At 45.3% G+C, this 22956-nt stretch overlaps 1 protein-coding gene across 1 annotated transcript; it reads right to left on the reverse strand.

The window, feature by feature from the left end:
- Positions 1 to 2413: 2413 nt before the first annotated feature.
- Positions 2414 to 12574, reverse strand: T265_12899 (hypothetical protein; the record flags this gene model as incomplete). Its single annotated transcript, XM_009166145.1, is given in 9 exon segments — positions 2414 to 3037; positions 3213 to 3283; positions 7456 to 7626; positions 11695 to 11773; positions 11812 to 11924; positions 11933 to 12124; positions 12162 to 12271; positions 12318 to 12411; positions 12445 to 12574. Coding segments are annotated over 9 exon segments (1263 nt in total).
- Positions 12575 to 22956: the final 10382 nt, after the last annotated feature.

The following is a 22956-nucleotide window of genomic DNA, read 5'->3' on the forward strand; positions in this document are numbered from 1 at the left end:
TATATATATATTTAAGTAGATATATATATAACTAGACAAACCCTATGGTTGTGCGGCAGTGAAGCATCAGTGGCAACACTGATGTTGCTGTCTTTGATGATGATGTGTTCCTACCGGTTGGCGAATGTGGCGTTAGACGGATGGCGTCAACGGGTATACGGATCTTGCGGTTTATAGGTACATCCACCGGTGATTTATTGTGTAGCGTTAACATTTGGTGCCTCCCTGTAACTCAGTAGAAGTGTCTCGATTAATTCCGATATGTTCCCTTCCCTTCAAGTATCAAGAATGCGTGCTTGAAAGTGTCCACAAATCTTTCCACTGGGCCATTTGACTGTGGATTGAACGGTGATGATCACACATGTTATGCTATTTTATTGCCAGAAAGCAGAAAATTCAGCGAACGTGAATGCATTGAAGTTGTCAGAGATAATGATATTCGGAACTTCAGCAGGGATGGATGGGACGGACGATCTTCTGGCATGCGGAGTACATGTCCTAACCAACGTAACCTAAGCATTCATGCATGCATACTCAGCTGAACCTATGAACCGGGAGATCCGCATACCCGTTGACGCCATCCGTCTAACGCTACATTCGCCAACCGGTAGGAACACAAATATAGACGTTCAGTTCAACCGAAATCACGGTGCTGTATCATGTTTATACCATTCTGTGCTAGCAAAGGACTATCGTAATGGTGTGGAAAAGTGGACACAAGGACACAAGCGCACATAATTGTGCGCTGTGCTGGAAAAGTTGTTTATGAGGTAAACGTAGGCTCCCCTATCCGGGTCCGTCATGCCAATCAGCTATGTTCTTCTTATGTTCCAGGGGCAGCTACACTCGATCCTGCTTTTTAGCTGGCAGTGAGTTGTCCTCGAACATTTTGAAATTTTGAAGATATAGCTACGGCACACTTTCCGTGCCTAGCTGCCATGCCACCAGAAGGAAGCTTGAGGGGTGAGATACTGCCAGGTTGCGCAGGCCTAAACAGGGGAACTCGAGAGGCAGAGGTCGGGTTCGAGCCACTTGACAGTACTGGATTTATGCACCAGTTTATCATCTCCCGCCTGCAATGCGCAGTTGCCTACACACACCCCCGGTGAACGAAACTGCGGCAGCTACAACCAGTGTACGACGAGTACGCTGTTATTACAGCTGACAGTGGTGATGATGACAGACCTTCTGGTCAGTAAAATTCGCGCCTAACTACTTGGGCCATCTATCTATGTGGACTCGAACTCACTATTGTATCGTCTTTATCACTTGGTGAATGCGAAACACGGACGGTCGACCGACGGAACACTACAATATCTCACGGAGGCGAGTGGACATCTGTACGTACTTCAACAGCTTTCATCATCGACAGCACATCAGTATTCATCATTGATGCTTTGATACACAAAGTATATCAACGCCCGAACCCAGGCAGATCATACTGTTTAGAGCAGAAACAGGGTCATATTAACGAATATACACTCATCTGCAAACTAATTTGGTTCTTTCGAGAGACTCACCTGGAACCCAGCTGAATCTCTCGTTTGTGAAAACCAGATTGATTCAAAAATGAGTGTATGTCTCGAAAACAGTTTAATTCGGCTTGAAGTGGAACATAAGGTTGACGGAAACTCGGGGACTGCGCCTACCTGATGAGCCCCAAGAAGGGCGAAACCGGTCGTGGGCTGTCGATGGATTTTCAGCAACCTTATGAGTAGGGTCACATTAACTTTTCCGCTTGCTAGCGCACACGGCTGACTGGAATTGGGTTGACCTTTCAGCAAACTTACTATTAAGGAAGCACCAGTAAGTTGTGTCAGGTGAGCATGTTCATTCTTCTAATTGACAAGTGCACGACTGTACTGCTGGAGCGCGAGATGACACTACCAGCTATCATCCAGCTGGTATTTACAGGCTATCCATCCATCCCAAAATAAATGGCAACTTGATGGGCACACCCCAGAGAGCAGTCACAAAAACTGACTCCGTAACCTGAAAAGACAGATGGATGACGCCAGCGCCCCAATGCAATATTATGTTAGTGTGCTTAGGCCTTCTTAACGCATACACACCGTGTTCCGTCGTTGATTCCATCCTGTCGGGTTCATCGGTATTGGCGAAGTGCACATAGAACCACATGCGTCTCAGTGTCAATCACTTGTGGACTGCGAGCTTTGCACAGACCTCCCGCTTTTCACCTCTGAAAATCTTTCGGCCTATTCTGTTACAAGAAAGTCGTACAAATAAGTGAAGCATTCTCACCTATCCTATGCATCACAACAATCAGTCCGAACCTACATTAGGTCGCCAATGCGAGGTGTATTTCTAACGAATTCCGTCCTAATACATTTTATCTAGTCGTAACCCAGTCTTATGAATTGCATCAGGGCACAATTTAAGTTTAAATCTGTATTTCAGGATTCTGATGTGTAAATCACGCATGCAGAAAAATATTGGTTAGCTGAATAAAAAAGTTATCACATAATTGGTTTCTTCTCAGCTCTTTTTGTGAAGATTCATCGTCTTTAACTTCAGTCATATAAAGAATAGATCTAAGCGGGAACCAGCACAGATGCATAAAAACGTTCACGACGATCCGTCATGACTGAGATAGCAAACGATGAGTTGGTGGATCGTGTCCGCAAGTCTGGGCTTTCAGTCACTGACTGTGGATAGAAAAAAACCAAGGGCGTGTGGTTGGGAGTAGATAGCACAGAAACTGGATTGTGTTCAATTAGAATCGAGTTTGTTCGCATATGTGATTGTATCGCACTGCGTGCATAGCGTTAGTCCGCTGGGTACGACAGAACCGTCCGTAGTAGCAATTCGGTCGTGAATTTACTGCCTCGGGAAATTCTGAGGAGGGTATAGCCGCCCGGCATTGATAGACCATGTGGGATAAACATCGGGCGCCGCAATCGCGACAGACGAGTGTGTTCAATGTGGCTACACGACCAGGGAACATGTTCGCATCCAAATAATTCAAACATCGTGCCCTGAACTGAGTATTCGAAATAGCACGCTCACTGAGATAGTCCTATTTGAAGAAAAATCAGACATGTAAAAGCGAAACGAGTAAAGCGCTGAGAAGATAAGTGAGATGCACTAAATGGCTAACCTTGAATGGTACACAGGCAACCGAAGCTAATGACAGAATAGTCAGTGTTCAGGTTAGTGTGTGAAGCGGTTCTAAGCATAGTCTATCCGCTTACCTTCAAAATACGCGTCTCACTGTGGTTTCCCAACAACACATCCAGAGGTAATTCGTCAACCTCCGCCAAACCTGTACAAAAAGGGCTAATGACAACGTGGTGCTCAAGTAAGGAATGGAAGAAGGACGTGACTCAGGAATAATGGAGAATCTAGGCGATAGGCAACAGCACCTACTGACTCCCTTAAGAATATCAATGAAATGATGATAATCATAATGGTAATGTGTTCACTTTGATGTTAGAGGAAATCACCCACAATCCTGCGTATCCAGCGGGGGATGACTCCGCTCAAGGCTAGTATACATACAGAAGTCTCCCACTAGAGAAGGGAAATCGACCCGAGTTTTGCATGATAACCGAATGAACCTTAAACCAAAAATATTCAATTCTTCCGGAGAGCCGTTATGACTGATAATATATTTTACAGTATTCCCTCCCTGTTTAATCCTATTTGAAATATTGTTTTTGAACAACAGGCGACAAGGATTGCACTGAGACCCTGAATGCCCAATTTGTTCGCAGAATCTCACGCCAGGTGTACTGCGAATGTCGCCATGGCCCTAGGCGCATTCTCCTCCTATTAGTCTGTCGTTCATTTTCATGCAAACAGTTTGAATGAGCATCTTGATATTTATTATCACGTGAAAATATCATCTACAGTAAAGCGATAAAAGACTAACATTGGAAAAGTGTCACACCCATGTAGCTGAAAGTGGATTAACTCTCACTCCGTATTAGCAACACATGTAAAGGAAATGCACCATCGATTTTCAAAATTGGATGAAACCAGCATTGACTGTTAACATCTTGGAATACTCCGACGCTTGGATCATCAATTCTTCATCCCTACCTGAACGACAGATTTCACATAATAACCGGTCTTAAAGACGAAAGATGGTTAGGTAGGTTTTGCCTACAGTAAACTTCGATAGAAACGGTGAGTTTGCGCTACGTGAGCCAACAAATCTACTCTTTGTTAACCAGTACCACTCACGGGTACATCAAAGGAGATGCACAGGATCTGAGAAATTTACCAGTAAGTGGAAACTTCGACGCCACCACAGCCCCTACATTGGTAATCGTTAACAACATTACCTTAGTTCAGCAGTGTCCTGTGGCATCGTTTAGATTGAACTAAGTCATCCTTACACTTCAGAGCCAAAACAGTTTATATCTTACGACGTGCTCATCTAAAAACTGAATGTGGGAGGACCAGTTAGGGCCACTTGATAGAGCCACACCCAAATATTTCACACTTCTGGGAATAAGGGTATTGAAGACATTGAGGGTTTGATGACTTGAACGGATCATTGTGACGTTGACTGGACCTGAGAGAAAAGGTAATCTCTTCGGATTTCGGGAAATCGGTGGAGAGAAAATATTCATCTGGCCAGCTAACCACTTCATTAAGAGCAGCAGAACATCTGTAGATTTGCTCCGAACAGGCGATGCCTACAACGGATCACTTCCTCACTAGTATATTTGTAGTGATAAAGCCAGTGATGAACACTTCCATTACACACAGGAAGAAAACAAAGGAGGGAGTAACATTCTAGGTGATACCGCTGCTAGTAGGTAACAGGAGATTAGAGAATCCGTCATTCATGCCTGCGAATAGTATGCAATTTGTGAAGTAATCTTCAACTATCAGGCCAAGTGAGCATGTCATCAAGTTGGTCAGATTTTAAGGCAGACTAGATCACTGTTGACTTTCAATTAATGACTCTCATCAGCTGTCAAAATCTTGAGTTGATGGAGTTTCAAACTGGCTCTGATCGGTTTTCGAAAGATGGCTATGATCGAGTTTGGTCCATTAATCCTTCACACCAAGGTGCTTCAACTGACGATTCACCGCGGGTACCATTGGTAGATTTCGTTGGTCCTCGTGTGCATGTGGGTGTTACGATAATTTAGTTGGGATGGGAAGGCAGGTGACGTTAAGTGCAGTCCCCCTTCCTTAAGAAGGAGGTGCAGTCCTTCCTTAAGAACAGTCCTCCTGATAACCGCACATCAACACGTGTCAGCTCGACCAATCCGAAACCGTTTTCCAAACGCTTGTCAGTTCCACGCCTTCTATTCTGTTGACAATGAGATGCTTGGTGATTTCTACCGTCTTGGCGTGAACCGTAGTACTCGCCTCAAGGTCTCAACATTTTCTAAATCTACTCTGCATCTAGTGCATGTTCCGCCATTGCCGAGTAGTTTAGTAACGCTCTATATTCATTTGCGTTTCCCGGTGGCCGATTTCTTTTTCTCGTGTGCTCTCCAGTTCTGATGTGAAGATCCCTGGCCGTCTGTCCTATGTAGACCTTAAGATGGGAAGGCAGGTGACGTTAAGTGCAATGATGAACAGTCCTCCTTCTGATAACCGCACATCAACACGTGTCAGCTCGACCAATCCGAAACCGTTTTCCAAACGCTTGTCAGTTCCACGCCTTCTATTCTGTTGACAATGAGATGCTTGGTGATTTCTACCGTCTTGGCGTGAACCGTAGTACTCGCCTCAAGGTCTCAACATTTTCTAAATCTACTCTGCATCTAGTGCATGTTCCGCCATTGCCGAGTAGTTTAGTAACGCTCTATATTCATTTGCGTTTCCCGGTGGCCGATCTCTTTTTCTCGTGTGCTCTCCAGTTCTGATGTGAAGATCCCTGGCCGTCTGTCCTATGTAGACCTTAGTGCAGTCGATACACTTTATTTAGTAGACACAGTCCCTAGTTCTGTTTGCCGGGAGGCAATCCAGTGCACCAGTGCAGAGCGTAGTGTCTCCCCTCTGGAAAGCTGCTCTTATGTTAGCCTTTTTTAGAATCTTTTGAATGATCTCCGATGCCTCTGGTTTATACGGAATAACAGCAGTTCCAATCCATTCCCCGTTGGGTTTTGCTACCGGTACCAACACCCGTCGGAATTAACACTTAATCAAACTAGCTGGATATTCACTACCCCGAAGTTTGTTCTGTACTTCACTTCCAGCCGCTGTCCGATCAATTTCGTCTGTGCACAGTGCCCCTACACGCCTAAACATTGATGAACACCGACGAGTAGTCCAGTGTCAGTTGGCTTCCCGTACGCTGTGATCTTTAGTTTCTCCCAGACCTTACGCGTCACGCAGTCTAAAAAGGCCAGTGTACCCCAGGTTTACCCTAGCTACACAGTGAATTTGACGTGTGGACTCAGTTAATTCAGATAGTTGTAAAGCTCACTGACCTTTTCTCGTTCTATCACGACGAAAGTGTCACCTACATAACGCCAGAATATCTTGGGTGACCGTGGAAATCCGAATGAAGCTTTCTGTTCAAATCCTTCCATGAATATATTTGCCGAAACCGGGGATATTGGAGATCCCATTGCTAGACATTGTTCTTGAGTGCAAGCTTGATCCGTCGTTGCGGTTTCAACAGGGTAACACAGGCCGAAATGAAAGCTAAGAGGACCATTCAACCGCTTGTAACGTACAGAAAATAGAATCGGTAGTGGAAACCATCTTCCTCGTCAATATGACTGAACTTGTGAATTTGTCCGCACTTTGGACCTTCGTAAATACCATCAGAATGAGGCTCAAAGTGCAGTGGTCAGCCTGTAAGCAGTAAGGATACCGACACCATTTACAGGATAGATTGGTAAATATATGTGCAGAATTACAACATATGACATTCTGGGAATTTCTCACTATGTTATCGTCGCATTGTCCATATGACCCTACGTGATATTGTGTTTTCTGCCTGCTGATCAGTTATTCGGCTACAGTCCCAACAAATTTTGTATTATCACGTGAGATGAAGTATCACTGGCACCAAAGAGCTTCAACGTTTATAGCTTTCCCATTCTCCCACTTACATCTTAGCACGTCCTGTAATTCTGTTGAACTGATTTTACTCACAGATAAAGAAAACACCGAGTGGTGGCTGTATTATACCCCGCTATATCAGATAAAGAGCTCTCACGTAAATACCACTGACTTACACCACGAACGTATGTTCTGGTAAGAAACTTGTGTACTCTGATAGCTATTCATGCAATTGTGCTATTCCTTCGCTTTATATCTAGGCCTGGTGAACGAACCGTTCGAATTGGTTCCAAACTAGGCGTCAAACAAAACAACCCAACAAAGCTATCATATCAGCCTAGGGGAAGAACAGACACTACACATCAGCACTGCAGCAAGTGAGATTAGACAACGAGGACTTAATCAAGACAAATGAAACATAACATAACTCGTCTCAGAAGAGGAAAAGAAACTTACGGCTGATTGGAGTGAGACAATCGTTCATGCAGGCAGAACATCCGCTGGGTGCAATGAGGTTGCAATAAGAACGCCCACAGCCTTCACATTCAACTTTATTCTCTTCAAGCGAATCGCGCTGATACTTCGGAATAATGGCACCGCAACAAGCACATGTTTCGTGTGCCATACCTGGGAGGTGAACACACAAGCAAATAAGCTGTATAACTTTAAATACAAACCAAAGGGCGAACTGATCGCGGAAACTCAGACAAAGATGAACGATACCCTCGAATAGCTTAACACACTATGGCTCAGGGTATCGGACCCACTTCCAGGTACCTGCTGCACGTCAGCACTCAACTTCGTCTCGTCTTTCGTAAAACAAACGTGCAAATTTGTATAGTTCGAACACACTAAAACGAACTGGCCTGCAGAACCATACCTACCGTAAAGGACCATAGAAGTGCCAAAATATCACATGCTGAATCTTACAGTCTGTGGGCTAGAGCTGTTTTGCGCATCAAGGCATTCACAAAAGACCAAAGGGCCGAAAACATTATGACACATAAAAGTTATTCAATAAACCGCAAACTCAAGGTAATTTAATAGATATTATGTTGATCAGCGAAAATCACGAGGCTATCGCTGCACTGTATTTTCCATAGCGAGTTCCGCTAGGTAGATCATTGGTGACAATGTATCCTAATTACTTGGGAGCTGAGAGTGAGGTATAGAAAATGTATTCCAAACAAATTCCCCCCCATGCTATGCGATGGAAAGAAAACAAATCTTTCATAAAGGAAGCTACTCACAAGGTTGCTGAAAACTCTTCGACAGCCCACGACCGGTTTCGCCCTTCTTGGGACTCATCAGGCAGGCGCAGTCCCCGAGTTTCCGTCAACCTTATGTTCTACTTGAACCCAGATTGGACTGTTTTTCGAAAAATACACTCATTAACAAATCAGTTTGGTTTTCACGAGAGACTCAACTGAATCTCTCTCGTTTATGCTATTCTACGACTGAATATGCTGCACACAGGCCGCCTGATGTTTCAACAAATCTTTTAGATTCATACGCTTTGCAATGGATTCGGGAGGTATTCGATCAACTGGAAAATGTTTGGGACCGATTGGGAAGTTATCGTTTCAGAGGGGTTTAGTAAAAAATCGGTGGATTTATTGCTGGGCAACGTTTCGCTTTTGACACAAAAGCTTCGTCAGGCCAAGTGAGTAAGTAAGTAGGTTGATTGGGTTTTAAGGCAGTCAGGGAACCAATCCGTGAGATTCCTTATCATCATCATCATAAAGACGAACCCCCCCCCAAACCAATCTATCGTAAAGCTTAGTCATCCCCACTAATCAACAAACAGGGACATCAGACTGAACATCCAGCACTGATCACCTCACTAGTCATAAGGAATCTCACGGAGTGGTTCCCTGACTGCCTTAAAACCCAATCAACCTACTTACTTACTCACTTGGCCTGACGAAGCTTTTGTGTCAAAAGCGAAACGTTGCCCAGCAATAAATCCACCGATTGTTTACCAAACCCCTCTGAAACGATTTGGGAGGTAGTTGTTCTTGACTTTCTTATCGAAACATTCAAGTAAGTGCACCAATATCTCTGTGGCCTCTTAAATTGGGTAACGATGAGGTGAAGGTCACGATCTTCATCATCCTTGCTGACAAGTATGGTGAGATATTATTGTGTCTTCTCTGGTTAACACAATTTTGTGACGAGTTTCGCCCAGCTGCGATAACCGCAGAAGTTAGACTATTCAGTCTCCCACAAAATAAAATGAATTTGCCCACCTTTTTAGGATCGTACTCAGGTTCAACAAGCATCTGACACTATAAGACAACCCAACTGATGTCGGTCATGTTCTTTGACAGAGCCTCACTAAGTTATGGATTGGCCTGAGGTCAGATTTTCGTCAGTTTCCTGTAGACCAATTAGGACTTCTTCTATTAAGATTTGAGTTCATTAGCATATTCACCTGGCTGAAAAAACAGTAAGCGAAATTATTGTATAGTGAAGACAGAGAGGGACAAATAATCCCTAGGTTTAGATCCATTGTGCGTAAAGCAGCGTTACAAACGTGACACATTACCCACACGGTTGGGCGACCATATCTGACGTTTCTCCAGTTTGCCCACAAACTATGCATCCAACAGGTAATTGTTCGAGTGGTCCAAATGATCCCGAGGAAAAGGAACTCTCAGAATTGTGTAGACTTCTGCATTGAAAAGAAGTATTAGGCAAAGTATGAATGTGTGAGATACTGTGTACCATAACTAACATTCTTCGTTCAAAAAGTCATTGATACATAAATCATGACGATGGTTTCTAGTGCGAGAATGAGACAGCCCCAAAAATATGCCCCGGGTGTCCGTCACCCATCGTAAGTGAGCGGACTATAAACAACTTGTAGGAGCGTGAGATGTCAAGCAGCGCAGTTTTTGGTACACTGCTAAAACTTCCCTACATCCGAAATTCACTGAGCCCTACAACGATATCTCGCAGCTTTCATACTGGGTTGGTCGGAAAACGGAGTTTATTCCGACCCCCACATTGTGGGTTTCGAGTAGTTTAAAACTGACGTGGAACTTTTGGCTTAAAGTTACGGACGCTATTGATCGTCCTGGCTAAGTTTTGGAACCCTGCTTTCCTCACAGCTATAAAATCCGTGAAAATCATGTGTACGCTTCGCTTAAGATATGATTTCATTAATCTAGCCTCTCATACACAAAGTTAGATGAGTGGGAGAACAAGCAATGAGCAAATTTCCCCAATCCATGAAGTATATTCAGGCTGCGATTGGCAGGAGCTGATGTTAGTTCCAAATATCATATTTCAACACTTGTTTCCCCAGAGACAAAGTAGCATTGCACGCTTGTTCGTATGCGAAACATGGAAGCATTTGAGCCAAGTTGTGAGCAATGAACTCAAACAAACACATCATTTAATGGAGTGCAAGATTCTGCGCTAGAAAGTGTGTAGGGACAAAGCGCGAATCAAGACGGTTTTATGAATTTTTATATATCTGTTAAACTGGACCCGAGAAATGACGGATACTCAGAATCATACAAATTGCTTGATATTAGTTTTATGCATGCTTCTAACAACCGTAATGATATCACTAACTTTCAGGGCAGCCGAAAAAATGCTGGACCATATCTCATCCACACGAAACTTCAAAAACAGGACGAAGTGACTCAAGCATCACATAAGGGTTAGATCATTCGACACATCGGCCTTATGGTCTCAACTCATCAAATCATCAGTGATACATAATCTAGTCGACCGAATCACACTTATTTGCATCGCGTCCCGGTTAATATTGCACGTTGAGTATGTAGATCAGGGAGAGCTAACTCCAACATGGTCATCAAGAGCCGGTGGATAAAGTGCTGCACACAGAAGATAAACCAACCGCTACATTACTATCGTGAAGATAGTAATGGCTTCGTGATAGTGGTCCACCAATCACCCAGTCATCCAATTCGTCATAAACCCTGCGTCGGTTTCAGATGCTTAACGTAAGAAAACAAACTTCCAAAGTGCAGTCCTTCGAGGCTTACGCCGACGAAATAGGCAAACACCGTTTACCGCATCGGGTTGTAATGACCCCAAATTAACCGAAAAACCGCATAACGCATAGACGACTGGTGTTGATGGTTGGGGAATTTTATAGAACGCACACTCACATGACTGTCATTTGAACAACCGTCTTCCTGCCTGGGGCAATTATTCTGACTATTAGTAACTGGAATTCAACCTAGCAAGGTGCTTTCAGTCGCAACACACCTCGTGGGTACTACGGCTATTGTATCAGGTTGATCAGATACCATAGGGGTAAAATGTGAAATATCTCAGCCCGTCCCAAGTGACATTTCGAAGGTAAAACACATATTGGTGGGGATTTGACAGAGTGCAGACAATTTAAGCTGTACCAAGGATCAGATCTATTGAGTTAGTTCCTGTTCGTCAGAGTATCACCAGTAAGTCCATAGAAGTGCATATGAGCTATCTACAGCTAGTTAAAGAAAGCGAAATTAAAGCCAGCAAAAAGCTACTCACCTATTTTCATTCGGTTTCGATTCAGAAGCCTATAGCATATCCAATATAAAGCAATCCAGTTCCAAAAATACCTTTAGAATTTCAATCTCCTGGTTCACCTTTCTTATTTCTTCGCTTGTTCTATGCTTGGCTACAACCAAATATATTATTCGAAGAAAGCGGATCCATGGGGCCTACCTGGATTCTGCTTCAAATACAGTTCTGTCAGCTGGTTCAGTTGGTGGTTCTTGCCATAACCAGTCGCTGGTTGACGGCACTGTTAGACAAGAACGAGGATCATTTGAACATATGTACCTTACCACAGGACAGATGTTTCTGACCTGTCTCCATTGTAACCAACATAATGTACAGAAGCTGTGGAGACAAGGCTGAAGGCTGAAAGCAGTGAGGTGACAAAAAGATATCCCCTACCTACAACATTCAAAAAAAATATTGCCACATATAACACAAGTCAAACAATTCTCAACGCCCGAATCGGTCAATACTGAGCTGGTGAGAATAGAAGAAGCGGCTGGTGGTGGTTTTTTTATTCGTAGTCTAGGGCTGCTTGTGGTTTCGGATTCGACGAGATTGACGTTCCCCATCAATTCGAGAATAAATCCCACATCTGGAGAGCACATGAAATGTGAGTCAACTTTACAAACTTGGGGATGAATCTGCTGCATCGACGGACAAATGGAAAGAATCTCCACTGCTGAGCTTTGCTTGGTCATTTTTCAATAAACGAGACCCGTTGAGTAGCGTACCCTGTTCACTGATTAACCAAACGGAAAATCCTCTATATACCAACGGAAACAAACCTTGTGTCACAGAGCCACACTGCCCCATCAGGATCGAGCATGATGAAACAGTGTAATTCCGAGACAAGCGGATGTACGAGACTGACATGGTTATCTGATGGAATTCAAGAAAATTAAAGTCATTTACCTTTTCCAGTGCCAAACATGATACATTCACAACCAATGTGATGAACCGTTTCACTACAAGTTGACCGTAACACTCCCCATGCGTTTTGGCAAGAAGGAATATTATACGATATCGTGAAGTCATCACACATCTGCACAGTTTTGAAAAGGAGTATAAATAATCACGCAAATAACAATGAAAATGTGCATACAATCAAGCCGTTTCAACTGGCTTTCTTTTGCCCTTGTAAAGTGAGATAAGCTGGATCTTCACACCGCAGGATCGGTCTAAAGAAGACTGAACGCTGACCGCGATACCTACAATATTCGATGTCAATTCGCCACTAAGTACGCTGTCTAATCTGACGTTTACAGGCCGGACTGAACCGGAACGCTAAAAACCAACAGGCGCCTTCTGCGAAATGACTCACCCACAAAGGCGTAGCACATCTTTATTAGTTGTTTAACTGCCGTCAGGAGTTTTTATTTACTGCGGTTAAGCGGGAGAAACCCTCCAGAAAACTCACATTATCCGGATTATTTTGCGGAATGCTGGTGCCATTGCGAAACTACGTTGCAACTTTAAGTTGGCAATTCGTCAGAAAACAGCAAGCATGAAGGGTTCATTGAATATGGTTGATGTAAATGTTGAAAAGTAGGGGTCCTGCTGCCGGAAGTTGCGGTAGTTCAGTTGTAGCGTTCAGCTGTAGCACCCTTCCGGTGCCTAGCTGCCATGCCACCCGAAGGAAGCACGAGGGCTGGGATGCTGCCAGGTTGCCCAAGCCTAGACAGGGGAAGTAGAGTGGCGGAGGTCGGATTCGAACCACGGACCTTCCGGCCAGTAAATTCGCGCTCTAACCACTTGGGCCATCTCGCCCAAGCACTCTTATTAATTAACTGCCATACCACCAGAAGGAGGTACGAGGGCTGGGATACTGCCACGTTACCCAAGCCTAGACAGGGGAAATCGAGGGGCGGGTTCAGACCACGGACCTTCCCATCAGTAAATTTGCGCTTTATCCACTGCGGTACCCCGCACTTAACGTCAAGAAACCCCCACTTCAAGCCGTTCACCTTCATCTGAGCGCTCCGATCATACGGAAAGCATACAGACTAAGCGGGCACCAAAGAGAGGCATTCCCTGCACGAATTGGTTAGAAAGTGCCCTGAGGTCCATAAGAACATCTTCGGTAAATTTCCTTATCATTCACGACAGCAACACACTTCAAAAATCGAAGGCGTTACAATCAGGGTCAGGAACTCTGCTGGCATTCCGAGAACACACTTTCTGGTGTAAGCGTAATTAAAAGTATTAATCGTCCATAGAGAAAGTCAAAGAAAACAGCGATTTTTGGTCGGCGATATGCAAGGCGCTGCTCAAGCACTTGAACTAATGCAGAAGTGTACTTGACACAGTTCCTATCTATTCGAAATCTCGTTTGACATTCTTCAATTTGCACCTCACATGCCGGGTATTAACGAAGCCTAGAAACGGACAGTCGAGGTGCCACGAACCTTCCGGTAAGTTCGAGCCTTAACCACCGAACCATCTCGAGCCCCAGTAATGCTTGAAAAATCCCATCTGACCCAGAAGCCCGGCGGTTTTAAGGCAGAACGGCGCTTTCGGCCTTGGGGCTGAATACAACCCCCACACTGCAGGTGCCACAGATCATTGCGTCAGGATCAGTAGATATCCGAAGAGTGAAATGTGGACCATCTGGGCTCATGCTAAGCGAGCATTGGGGTCTTGTATGCGTTTCAGAGACAGCAAAGTCGATGGAATGGGAAAGCAAGGTTTTAGAAATGGAATGCCTGTTGTCCAATTTGACAGAGTGTGAAAGTTAAAGGCTACAACGCGGATCAGATCTTTTGAGATTCGTAAGTGATTATTTTAGTTGGATTTTCTGGGCGAAGGTCTAGACGCGGAATATGGCTAGGGAAATGGAAGGTGGGTTGATTGCACTGCATTGTACGATGAGTGGGAAGAGAGTGTATGAGAAGGCCGGTCAGCGAAGAGCTGCAAGGGCAAATGGTACTTCCCAGTTGTCCAGGCAGAAGGTTTGGTTGAGGTACCCCATCCTGAGCCTCTGACTCAAAAGTCAGACCCACAAGGCGGTGGGACGATGTAGAGTTTTGTTCGGGGACCCTTCCCCTAGCCTCTGACTCAACAATTTGTACCGCAAGACAGTTGGTGTTAGGGTTTTCTTGGGGGACCCCTCCCAAAGCTACTGATTCAATAGTCTGGCCCACTTGGCAGCAAGGGGCTGCCCTGGCCCGAGGGCGCAGTGTAAGGCATTTAGATCTCACTCCTAGTGCAGCTGAGCACAGCAGGTGCCTTTTGAGCAGCACCACGCTCTGGTTTTGAAATAATCATTCAGGTGTAGCACCCTTTCGGTCCCTAACTGCCATGCCACCCGAAGGTTCTAAAATGATAGTGCACCGGCGGTCGTGGTCAACCGTTGGGTGGTCAGAGTGTGCGGTTTTTAGAGCCGATCATTTCTAACCCGTTCTTCCTCGGGGGAAGGCAACATCGCTGGTTCCATAAATATGGGCATGCTGGTCGCCTAAGGGAAATTGCTTTCACACTCCTGTCGCAGAAGACAGTACGACTTTACACACAAACCATCTCGTAATGTGATTACTCGCCGTACGGGGACTCGCTGCCCTTCGTCGGCCTGCTCACTGTTAGCATTCCTGGTATCTTTGAACTTTGGGAAACTGAGATCCAGCTAGTATATCCTGCAGGATAATTACAGTACGGAAGGGAAACCGCCAAGGTAAGGTGACAGCTTTATGTCGGGAGAGATAGTGGACAGTTTTATCTATCTGACTAGTCGCATCACTTTATATGGCAACACCGCTGATGAAGTAAAAGCTAAGTCCCGCCCTGCTCCTTTTCAAATTCAGCACCCGTAGAGATGGGGGTTCACTAGCCTGCTGGTGGAAGGCAGGATCTACAATGCGGCAGGACGTCCAGTGTTGCTTTTATAGTCGTGGAGCCTGGGCACTGTGCTCACGACAAAAGAAGATCGTTTGCTACCGATCCTTCGAAGCCTACGAAGCAGTGTACACGTATGGGGACCAGATGGCTCAATGGTCAAGCGCGAATTTACTGACCGGAAGGTCCGTTGTTCGAATCTGACCTCTGCCTCTCGACTTCCCCGGTCAACACTTGGGCAACCTGACAGTATCCCAGCCTTCTTGCTTCCTTCTGGTGGCATGGCAGCTGCACACCGAAAGGATGCTGCATCCGAACGATTAGTATATTATTATTGTACACGTATCATGGGAATATCGAATAGGCAATGTTTATGTGCGGCGAACAGCTTTTGGAACAACGCAGCTGCTTGTCCATTTGGGGAGTTGATTCAGTTGTAAAAACCACGCTGGTTTGACCAAGTGCTCCAGATACTAGGTGACCAATTGCCTAGACCTGCCGTTTTCTGAGCCAAATTGCGAGATACCGTGGAGTGGACAACGTATGATCTGAAGATGAAGAACGGAGGATGAAACGTTTTGACTGCACTAAAGCATGGTGTTTGAGAGGTTGAAGTATCACACCCCCACCACATCAATGGCTGAGATTACATAGCGATGTTAGATCCATTCTATTGTCCTTTTTTTTCGCATCCTCGGTCCTACATTAGCCACCACCATAAGCTGCAATCAATGAGTACATGCACGAACAGAAATGAACACCAGCGCCTGGACAATGAAAATGCTGCACACCAAATTATTGCGGTTGAGTCCTGTATTCGAGTTTCAGGAGTGCAATAAAACGGCAAGACATAATGAGAATCAGCATGGTGGCTAAATTGCTTACGGGATCGCAAGCTGAGGATTGCGATAAGGCTTGAGTAACGGACACAATGTGGCAACCACACGACACAGCCCTTACTGTAGCCTGGTACACGCGACGCTTGAGACACAGTGATGCCACTTTGATGCCACAAGTGAAGCAAATTAGCAAACGCGATTCACGCCCTTGGGATTCGTGCACTGACTTCATTAGACACAATTCCGTCAAAGTTAATACAACCACCGAAGTATACGAAATTCTTCACGACCTCCAGCGCTTCCCTTGAATTGTAAGAGGCACGTTCTGAGACTGCATGTTCTGAAGCAGGACTGCGCTTCGAAGGTACAGAAAGCAGGCCAATTTATTTAACAGGGCTTGTGCTTCGCATTCTTCAAAGATAAGGACATCGTCTGCGGACTCCAGGTCGACAAGGTTCCCACGGGTAACTACTTGAACACCGGGGTTTTGAAGAGCTTCTGGAGCGTCTCTGTTGAAAAGGAGTAATTATGAGCACTGACCGATCGACAGAATCGAAGACACCCTTGAATTCAAAGGACATCAAAATTGTAGGGCGCCTGTGCAAATGCAGTTGCTCTAACATTTCACGGAGTGTGAAGATATGATCCAAGCAGGTCCTTCCCGGCCGGAATCCTCATTGCGGTTCTCGGGTCTTCACGTGTCTTCATAAAGCAACGTGAAATAGTAGTCTGGTTACAAGCAGATCAAGCCAACTCCTCTGTTATAGCGACACTCACTTCGGGCACCTTGGGCACTACCATCGACTCAGTCACTGTCTGGGATGGTCACTTTCGCCAAGATAAAGAAAAGTTAGTCAGACAAGCACTAGCTGGGGATTTCGCCTCTATTTCCGAAATAGCAGGCGGGACTTCATCAGGAACAGTGACTCAGTGACGTTTGGTGAAGACAAGGCATTCACCCATTCAAAAAGCCGTCGGAGGTTCCAAGTTCATTCTCTAGGGCTTCATTGCGGGTAGGAAATCTGGCTGGGTAATCGCAAGTGCCTAGTTGAATCGTTAATAAAAGCGTCCAGCCTAATGGTCCACATGTTCTTTTTTGGGGACAAACGAGCTGCTTTTGTCTGACTTTTTCGCTTACCGAATACCTCTTTGGGCGCATTGAACGCATCGGCTGGAATAGTTTAAGCACATTCCCAGAGCTTCCCGCCTCCTCCATCCACAAGCCATCTGGAACCACCAAGTTTATCGATCTGCGCAGATGTTAGTTTTCACCTGACGTCTGGTAGTTCGCCGAGGTATTGTAATCTCGACCAAGAATAAATGTCCGGGCTTCAAGCGATTTCAGAGCGTTCTCAAGGTCCAATGTTTAGGTCGTTTCACAGGCAATGCGCCCTGCATCATGTAGGCTTTCGGACAGTACCTTTCAGGAGTTAAAATCATGGGAACTGTTGTCCGAAAGGGACTTCAGTAGGTTGTTCTGCTAGGTTTACTTCACATCAGGACCCCAGAAATTCTCAATGGCCAGGCTTGCTATCCGCATTTTGCTCTCTCTAGAAAAGGGCAACGCTATCCGCATTTGCTCTCTCTAGAAAAGGGCAACGAGAAGCCACAGCGAATATCAGGCCAGTTTTCGGGCCGAAATCCACAGTAACATATGCGACCTTGTCAGCTGACGATGAACTGGACCGACAATAGAATCTAGTAGTCTCCAAGTGACCAACAACTCGGCATTGGTCCCAACAATTGTAATAGTGAAGAAAGATAAAGGAAACACCCGACTGTGTGGAGGCTTTTCCACTGGTTTCGAAATTGCACTGGACAACAGTCGGTACCTTCTTCTTCTTCCATACATGTTCGCAAAACCGAATGGGGGGGGGGAAATATTTTGCGAAAACTGATTTGTCTGGGGCGTACATGCAGATTGAAATCGACGAATCCCAAGAACTTCTAACCAGCAATAAGCACCAAGATCTGTCTGTGGCTCGGTTACCGTTTGGTTTGTCTGGGGCGTACATGCAGATTGAAATCGACGAATCCCAAGAACTTCTAACCAGCAATAAGCACCAAGATCTGTCTGTGGCTCGGTTACCGTTTGGTGAAAAGACAGCGCAACAAATAGTTCAGCTCGTGGATGTGATGCTGAAGGATGTCCCCGGTGTTTCTGCTTATTTGGACGATCTCATCGTCAACGGTTCCAACCCTAACGAATTATGGCAGCGTGATGATTATTTGCTTGGTCCTATTCAAGAATACAGCTTCAAAGTGCGTCGACAAAAATGCACCATCTTCTTGCAGTCGATAAGGTGTATCCATTTCCAATCCAATGGAAAAAGTTGTCATTGACAAAAGTGACTAATAGACCGGAACCTGGTGTTGCCTTCAGGCTGGTGGCTAATACCTTTTGGTAGTAACGGATGCTTGAATTAAGTGACCGTGGGTTCTCCCAGGGAACACTCACAACCGCTACTACAATCCTGAGAGTTAGATTATTATTCAGTCGCTTCGGAACCTCGCGGACCATCATATCCGACGCGTCGGATTCTGAGCCCGTATTTTGTTGGAATTACGTTGTAACCCATATCCGCTAGAAGAAGTTTAATCAACTCAAACGGTCAGGTGTAACACTTCGTTGACACCCTGAAGCGTGCACTTCAGAAATCCAAAGAGGACGGAACAATAAAGATTTTAGGAAGAGGGACGCCAAATCCAAACTTGTTGCCTGACTGAGTAGCATCAGCAAAACCACTGGTTTGACGGAAGTGGGGCACGATCATCATCATCATCGACAGCATGACATCAGTGTCCAACACCGATGCTTCACTGCCGTAGGGGCACTATCAGGACAAGGAAAAAGCACCTAAATCATAGCGAAGTCCGGAGGAAAAATTCAACCGATATCACAGGGCGCACATGAGGCGCTTCAGAAAAAGCCGGACCTTAGCAATGTTGTGGAATAAAGGTAGCTCAAACCAAAGTAGGGTTATATTTGTCATTAAAATCCCACGAAGCCCTTCATGAACTCCTCACAGGTCACAAAAATGAAAAACCGAAAAGTTGTTGTAATAGTGATATTCCATTTTTCATATCGACCCTATCACCTGATGCGCCAGAGGCCAGGCCTGGGTAAGTACTGCGACCGCAACGCTAGACAGTCAGGATTCGCAAACTAGTGCGTCTTGCGTTGGGCGCTGGGCGGAATCCTACGCTACTTACATGATTGGTCAGTAGATGGGCGGTGGCTGGTTCAGCACAAATTCGAGCTCTGATTGGTTGAATTTATGGACCGGCAGCTAATAAATTCACAATATGCTCTGAGTGCCGGTTGCCAGAGCAGCACCAAGGTGTCCGATTATCGAGGTTGATATCCTTACACAGAACTTTGTAAAGTGGTTTTGTCTTGCATTTAGTAGATCCTCCGCCGAAAACGCCAAGCTGGTAGAATCATACTGAGATTAAGCATCACCGTTATTTCATGTGCTTATCCCACTTCAATATCATCTCGTAACCACTGCCTCCCCCGAATAAAGATCACACCTCTGTGGATCCCAGCCCCATGTGTGTCAGTCATAAATCCATGGTTCTTGCTAATAACTCGTCACCTCTCAGATCGCCAATCATTGGACGCAAGCGCAAGTTTATCTGAAAATTTAGTTTGAACAAAGAACTTCCACACAAAGTTCCAGCATTTTGCTCTATTTATTCTAAACCTTGCAAGCCCTCCAGACAGTCACAGTTTTATTCGAATTTGTTTAAGCGTACCCTAGATCTTCTTCTTGAGAGTTCATTTTTTACCGCTGAGACATCATGATGGGATTTTATAGAGATGATGGTTTCTCCACGTTTTTTCCCACATATTGGACTTGGAACTATTTTAAAAGTGCATGAGAAGTAGCCACGTCGCCGCTGTCCGCGCCAACTCAAAATGGGTCAGCCATTCTCGAACTGTGTACGAAAGTGTTTCCTATAGCTGCAGCAGGCGCCCTCCCAAAAATGTCAGGGAATATGTTGTAGTTAGCAAGGCTAGTGGATCCCTTACGAATGCTGGCACACGCCGTATTGGATACACGGCAATTTTTTCCTCGGTACCGGTATACTAACTCCTCAACAGTTCGGTGTGAGACGCATGAAAAATGTTCGGCGGGTAGAGTACAGAAATGTTGAACCATTGACGATGGACAGTTGTGGTTCCATCATTGCGATGGCAAACTTGGGTCCGTGGACAATTACGTATGCAAACATCTTGAGCGAATAAGTTGGGGTTGTCGGTATAGTTGAAGACACCAAATGAGAAGTTATCAATTAAAACCAACATGGATCAAGATTATTTTCAGACCATCGGTGGCACAAGGTGGCTCACCGCTGCCATCAGATTGCGGCCGGTAACAGCTGACACCTTGAAAAATCTTTCAGCTCTGACACCCTTTAGGTGACTGACTGCCATACCAATGGAAGTCGGTATAAGTGCCAGGACAGTTCCGGGCAGACAGATAGAGGAAGCCGAGAGGCAGGCAGAGGGTTCGAAGTACTGACCTTCCGGTCAGTAAATTCGTGCTTTAACCAGTGAGCCATCCCACCTCTAATAGACACCTGACACGACAGATGCCCGAAAATGGTTATAATCTCTGACTCTGCCGCCCGATTTCAAAACAATGGGAGGCGTTCTGTTTAAGGTAGAAGGGGATGATGTTATGCAATCAGTGAAAAACGGTTTGGACTTTTGCGAAAATAAATACCACTCACTATCCGAATTTTGCGCAAACAGGTTCATAACCAGCTATGCAAGCGTCTGTGCAGCTGGTTAGGGAGGGTATATGCGTGAAAAAACGTTTGTGAAACGTACGTGTCTTCTTAGCTCCCTGGTGTCACCAGGCAGTTGGGATGCGGAAATCCGGGGCGGATATGGCTATTATGTATTTGGGGGCGATAGGGCAAATAAATGGGTTGGAAAATTCTCAAAGATGTTTTTGCAACGGTTCCGTAGTGCTCGTTCAGAAGTGGGTTAGGAAGCGGCAGATGAGTACAAGATACCAGCTAGGGGCATGGTGAACAGTAAAAAGCTTTGTGGATATGGAATCAGGCGCACAGCGCAAAGAACTGCTGACCAACCCCGTTAGTTGTGTGAGCCTATATAAACTAGTATCCCGAAGCTCTCATGGGAAAGAAACCGGAGTAAAACCTGAGGGGCTTGATTGGGCTTCATGTCTGGACAAAGGGCTGCCCACAGCGTGACGCAGTTAAAACTCAAGGAAAGGGTGGAGACGTCAAGCAGCGTGCATTTTTTGAGACAGCATTTCTACTATGCTACATGAGATGTTACGGACTAATAGGATGGTTCCCTGGGACACATGGTATAACCGGCGTGAGCTCAAGGCAGTGAGGCAGACTTTTGCTTACATCAGCCTTTTCTTCAATTTTTTCGTAAACACTGATGAAAGTATCAACAGTTTCACTGATGAGCCAAGCATTTTAATTAGAAAGTTTTTTAAATTCCCTGTGGTGTGTTTTGGCATCATGGGACTTTCGGGGGTTGAGGAGAAAAAAGAAGAAAAAGGTCTGAACCCACGGCTAAAATTGGAGTGTCAGGCTCACCACAGGGTTGGAAAGGTCTTCTGGGTGATGACAAGCAGCTGAATCAACCACGCAATCTTAAGCACTGTCTACCTCAGTAGTTGCTCACGTAGAGGACAGGTCATGGTGACATTTCTTAGATGTGTGATGATAGGCAGCAGGCTAAATGTCTAAGCGAACGACACAGACGCTGAAGGGATTCCAGGTGCAATAGGGGAATGCGTAATGTGAAGCGAGGGTTCGTCGACAGCTTGGAGGACAAAGAGTGGAGTGGCGGCTACCCGACTTTGAGTTGAAGGATATTCGTTCCTGTGGCAGTCAGATGTAATAAACCTGGCAATCTCCATTTAAGCCATTGTCGTCAGAGGTGATTAGGTTGCGTTGGGAGTCACCTATGTAGTTTGGATATGACTGTTATAGTGCAGATAGGTGGTCATGTGTTGGCATGAACGATGGGTTTGATGGGACCTAAGTATATATGATGGACATGCAAAAGAGCCTGCGGGTAGCCTGCTTCCAGCTCAGCTTCCAGCATGCTGGGCGCGTCTGAGATGTAAGAGCATTTTTAGTTATGACCGCATCCCGAAATCATGGAAGGCTCTGTTTACGAACACAAGAACGACAGTCGACATGCTGTCAAACAAACGGAGCCCTGGGTTAGTGACAGTGCTGTTGTTGTTTAGTGGGGGAAATTCAAAATTTAGATTGATGAGGGTAAGTCCGTTTTTTTTCATTAAGCTAGACTGCTCACTAGATCGTCACTATCGCCACACGAATTTGTACACATCAGATGATGCATGGGAACCCTGAATTCCATTAATCATAGCGCCCATTCATAGCTCATTCATCCATAGCGCTCACGGTTACGACTGTACTGTGCACAACCCGTTTTAACGTTAATTTTGCTTCGTCTAGTAATGCGTGGTCTCAAGGAATCTTGGCATGGCAACATCGTCGCACATACCGATTTCTCGTCACAATAATTCGATAATGTGACCAACCGGACGTGTGTTAAGTTTGTCCTCATAACAGTAAAACTTCTGAACATTTTACCCAAAGTGCTTTATTGATTATACCTTTTGCCTCGGAATCCAAATCGAGTAAAAATGGCTTCAACAAACGGAAACTGGAGCCACCATCCATTATGTTAATGCGGATGCTGCCAATAAACATTGGCATAATTTTCTAG

The sequence above is a fragment of the Opisthorchis viverrini genome (genome assembly GCF_000715545.1).
Source record: "Opisthorchis viverrini unplaced genomic scaffold opera_v5_22, whole genome shotgun sequence".
Taxonomy (NCBI): Eukaryota; Metazoa; Platyhelminthes; class Trematoda; order Opisthorchiida; family Opisthorchiidae; genus Opisthorchis; species Opisthorchis viverrini.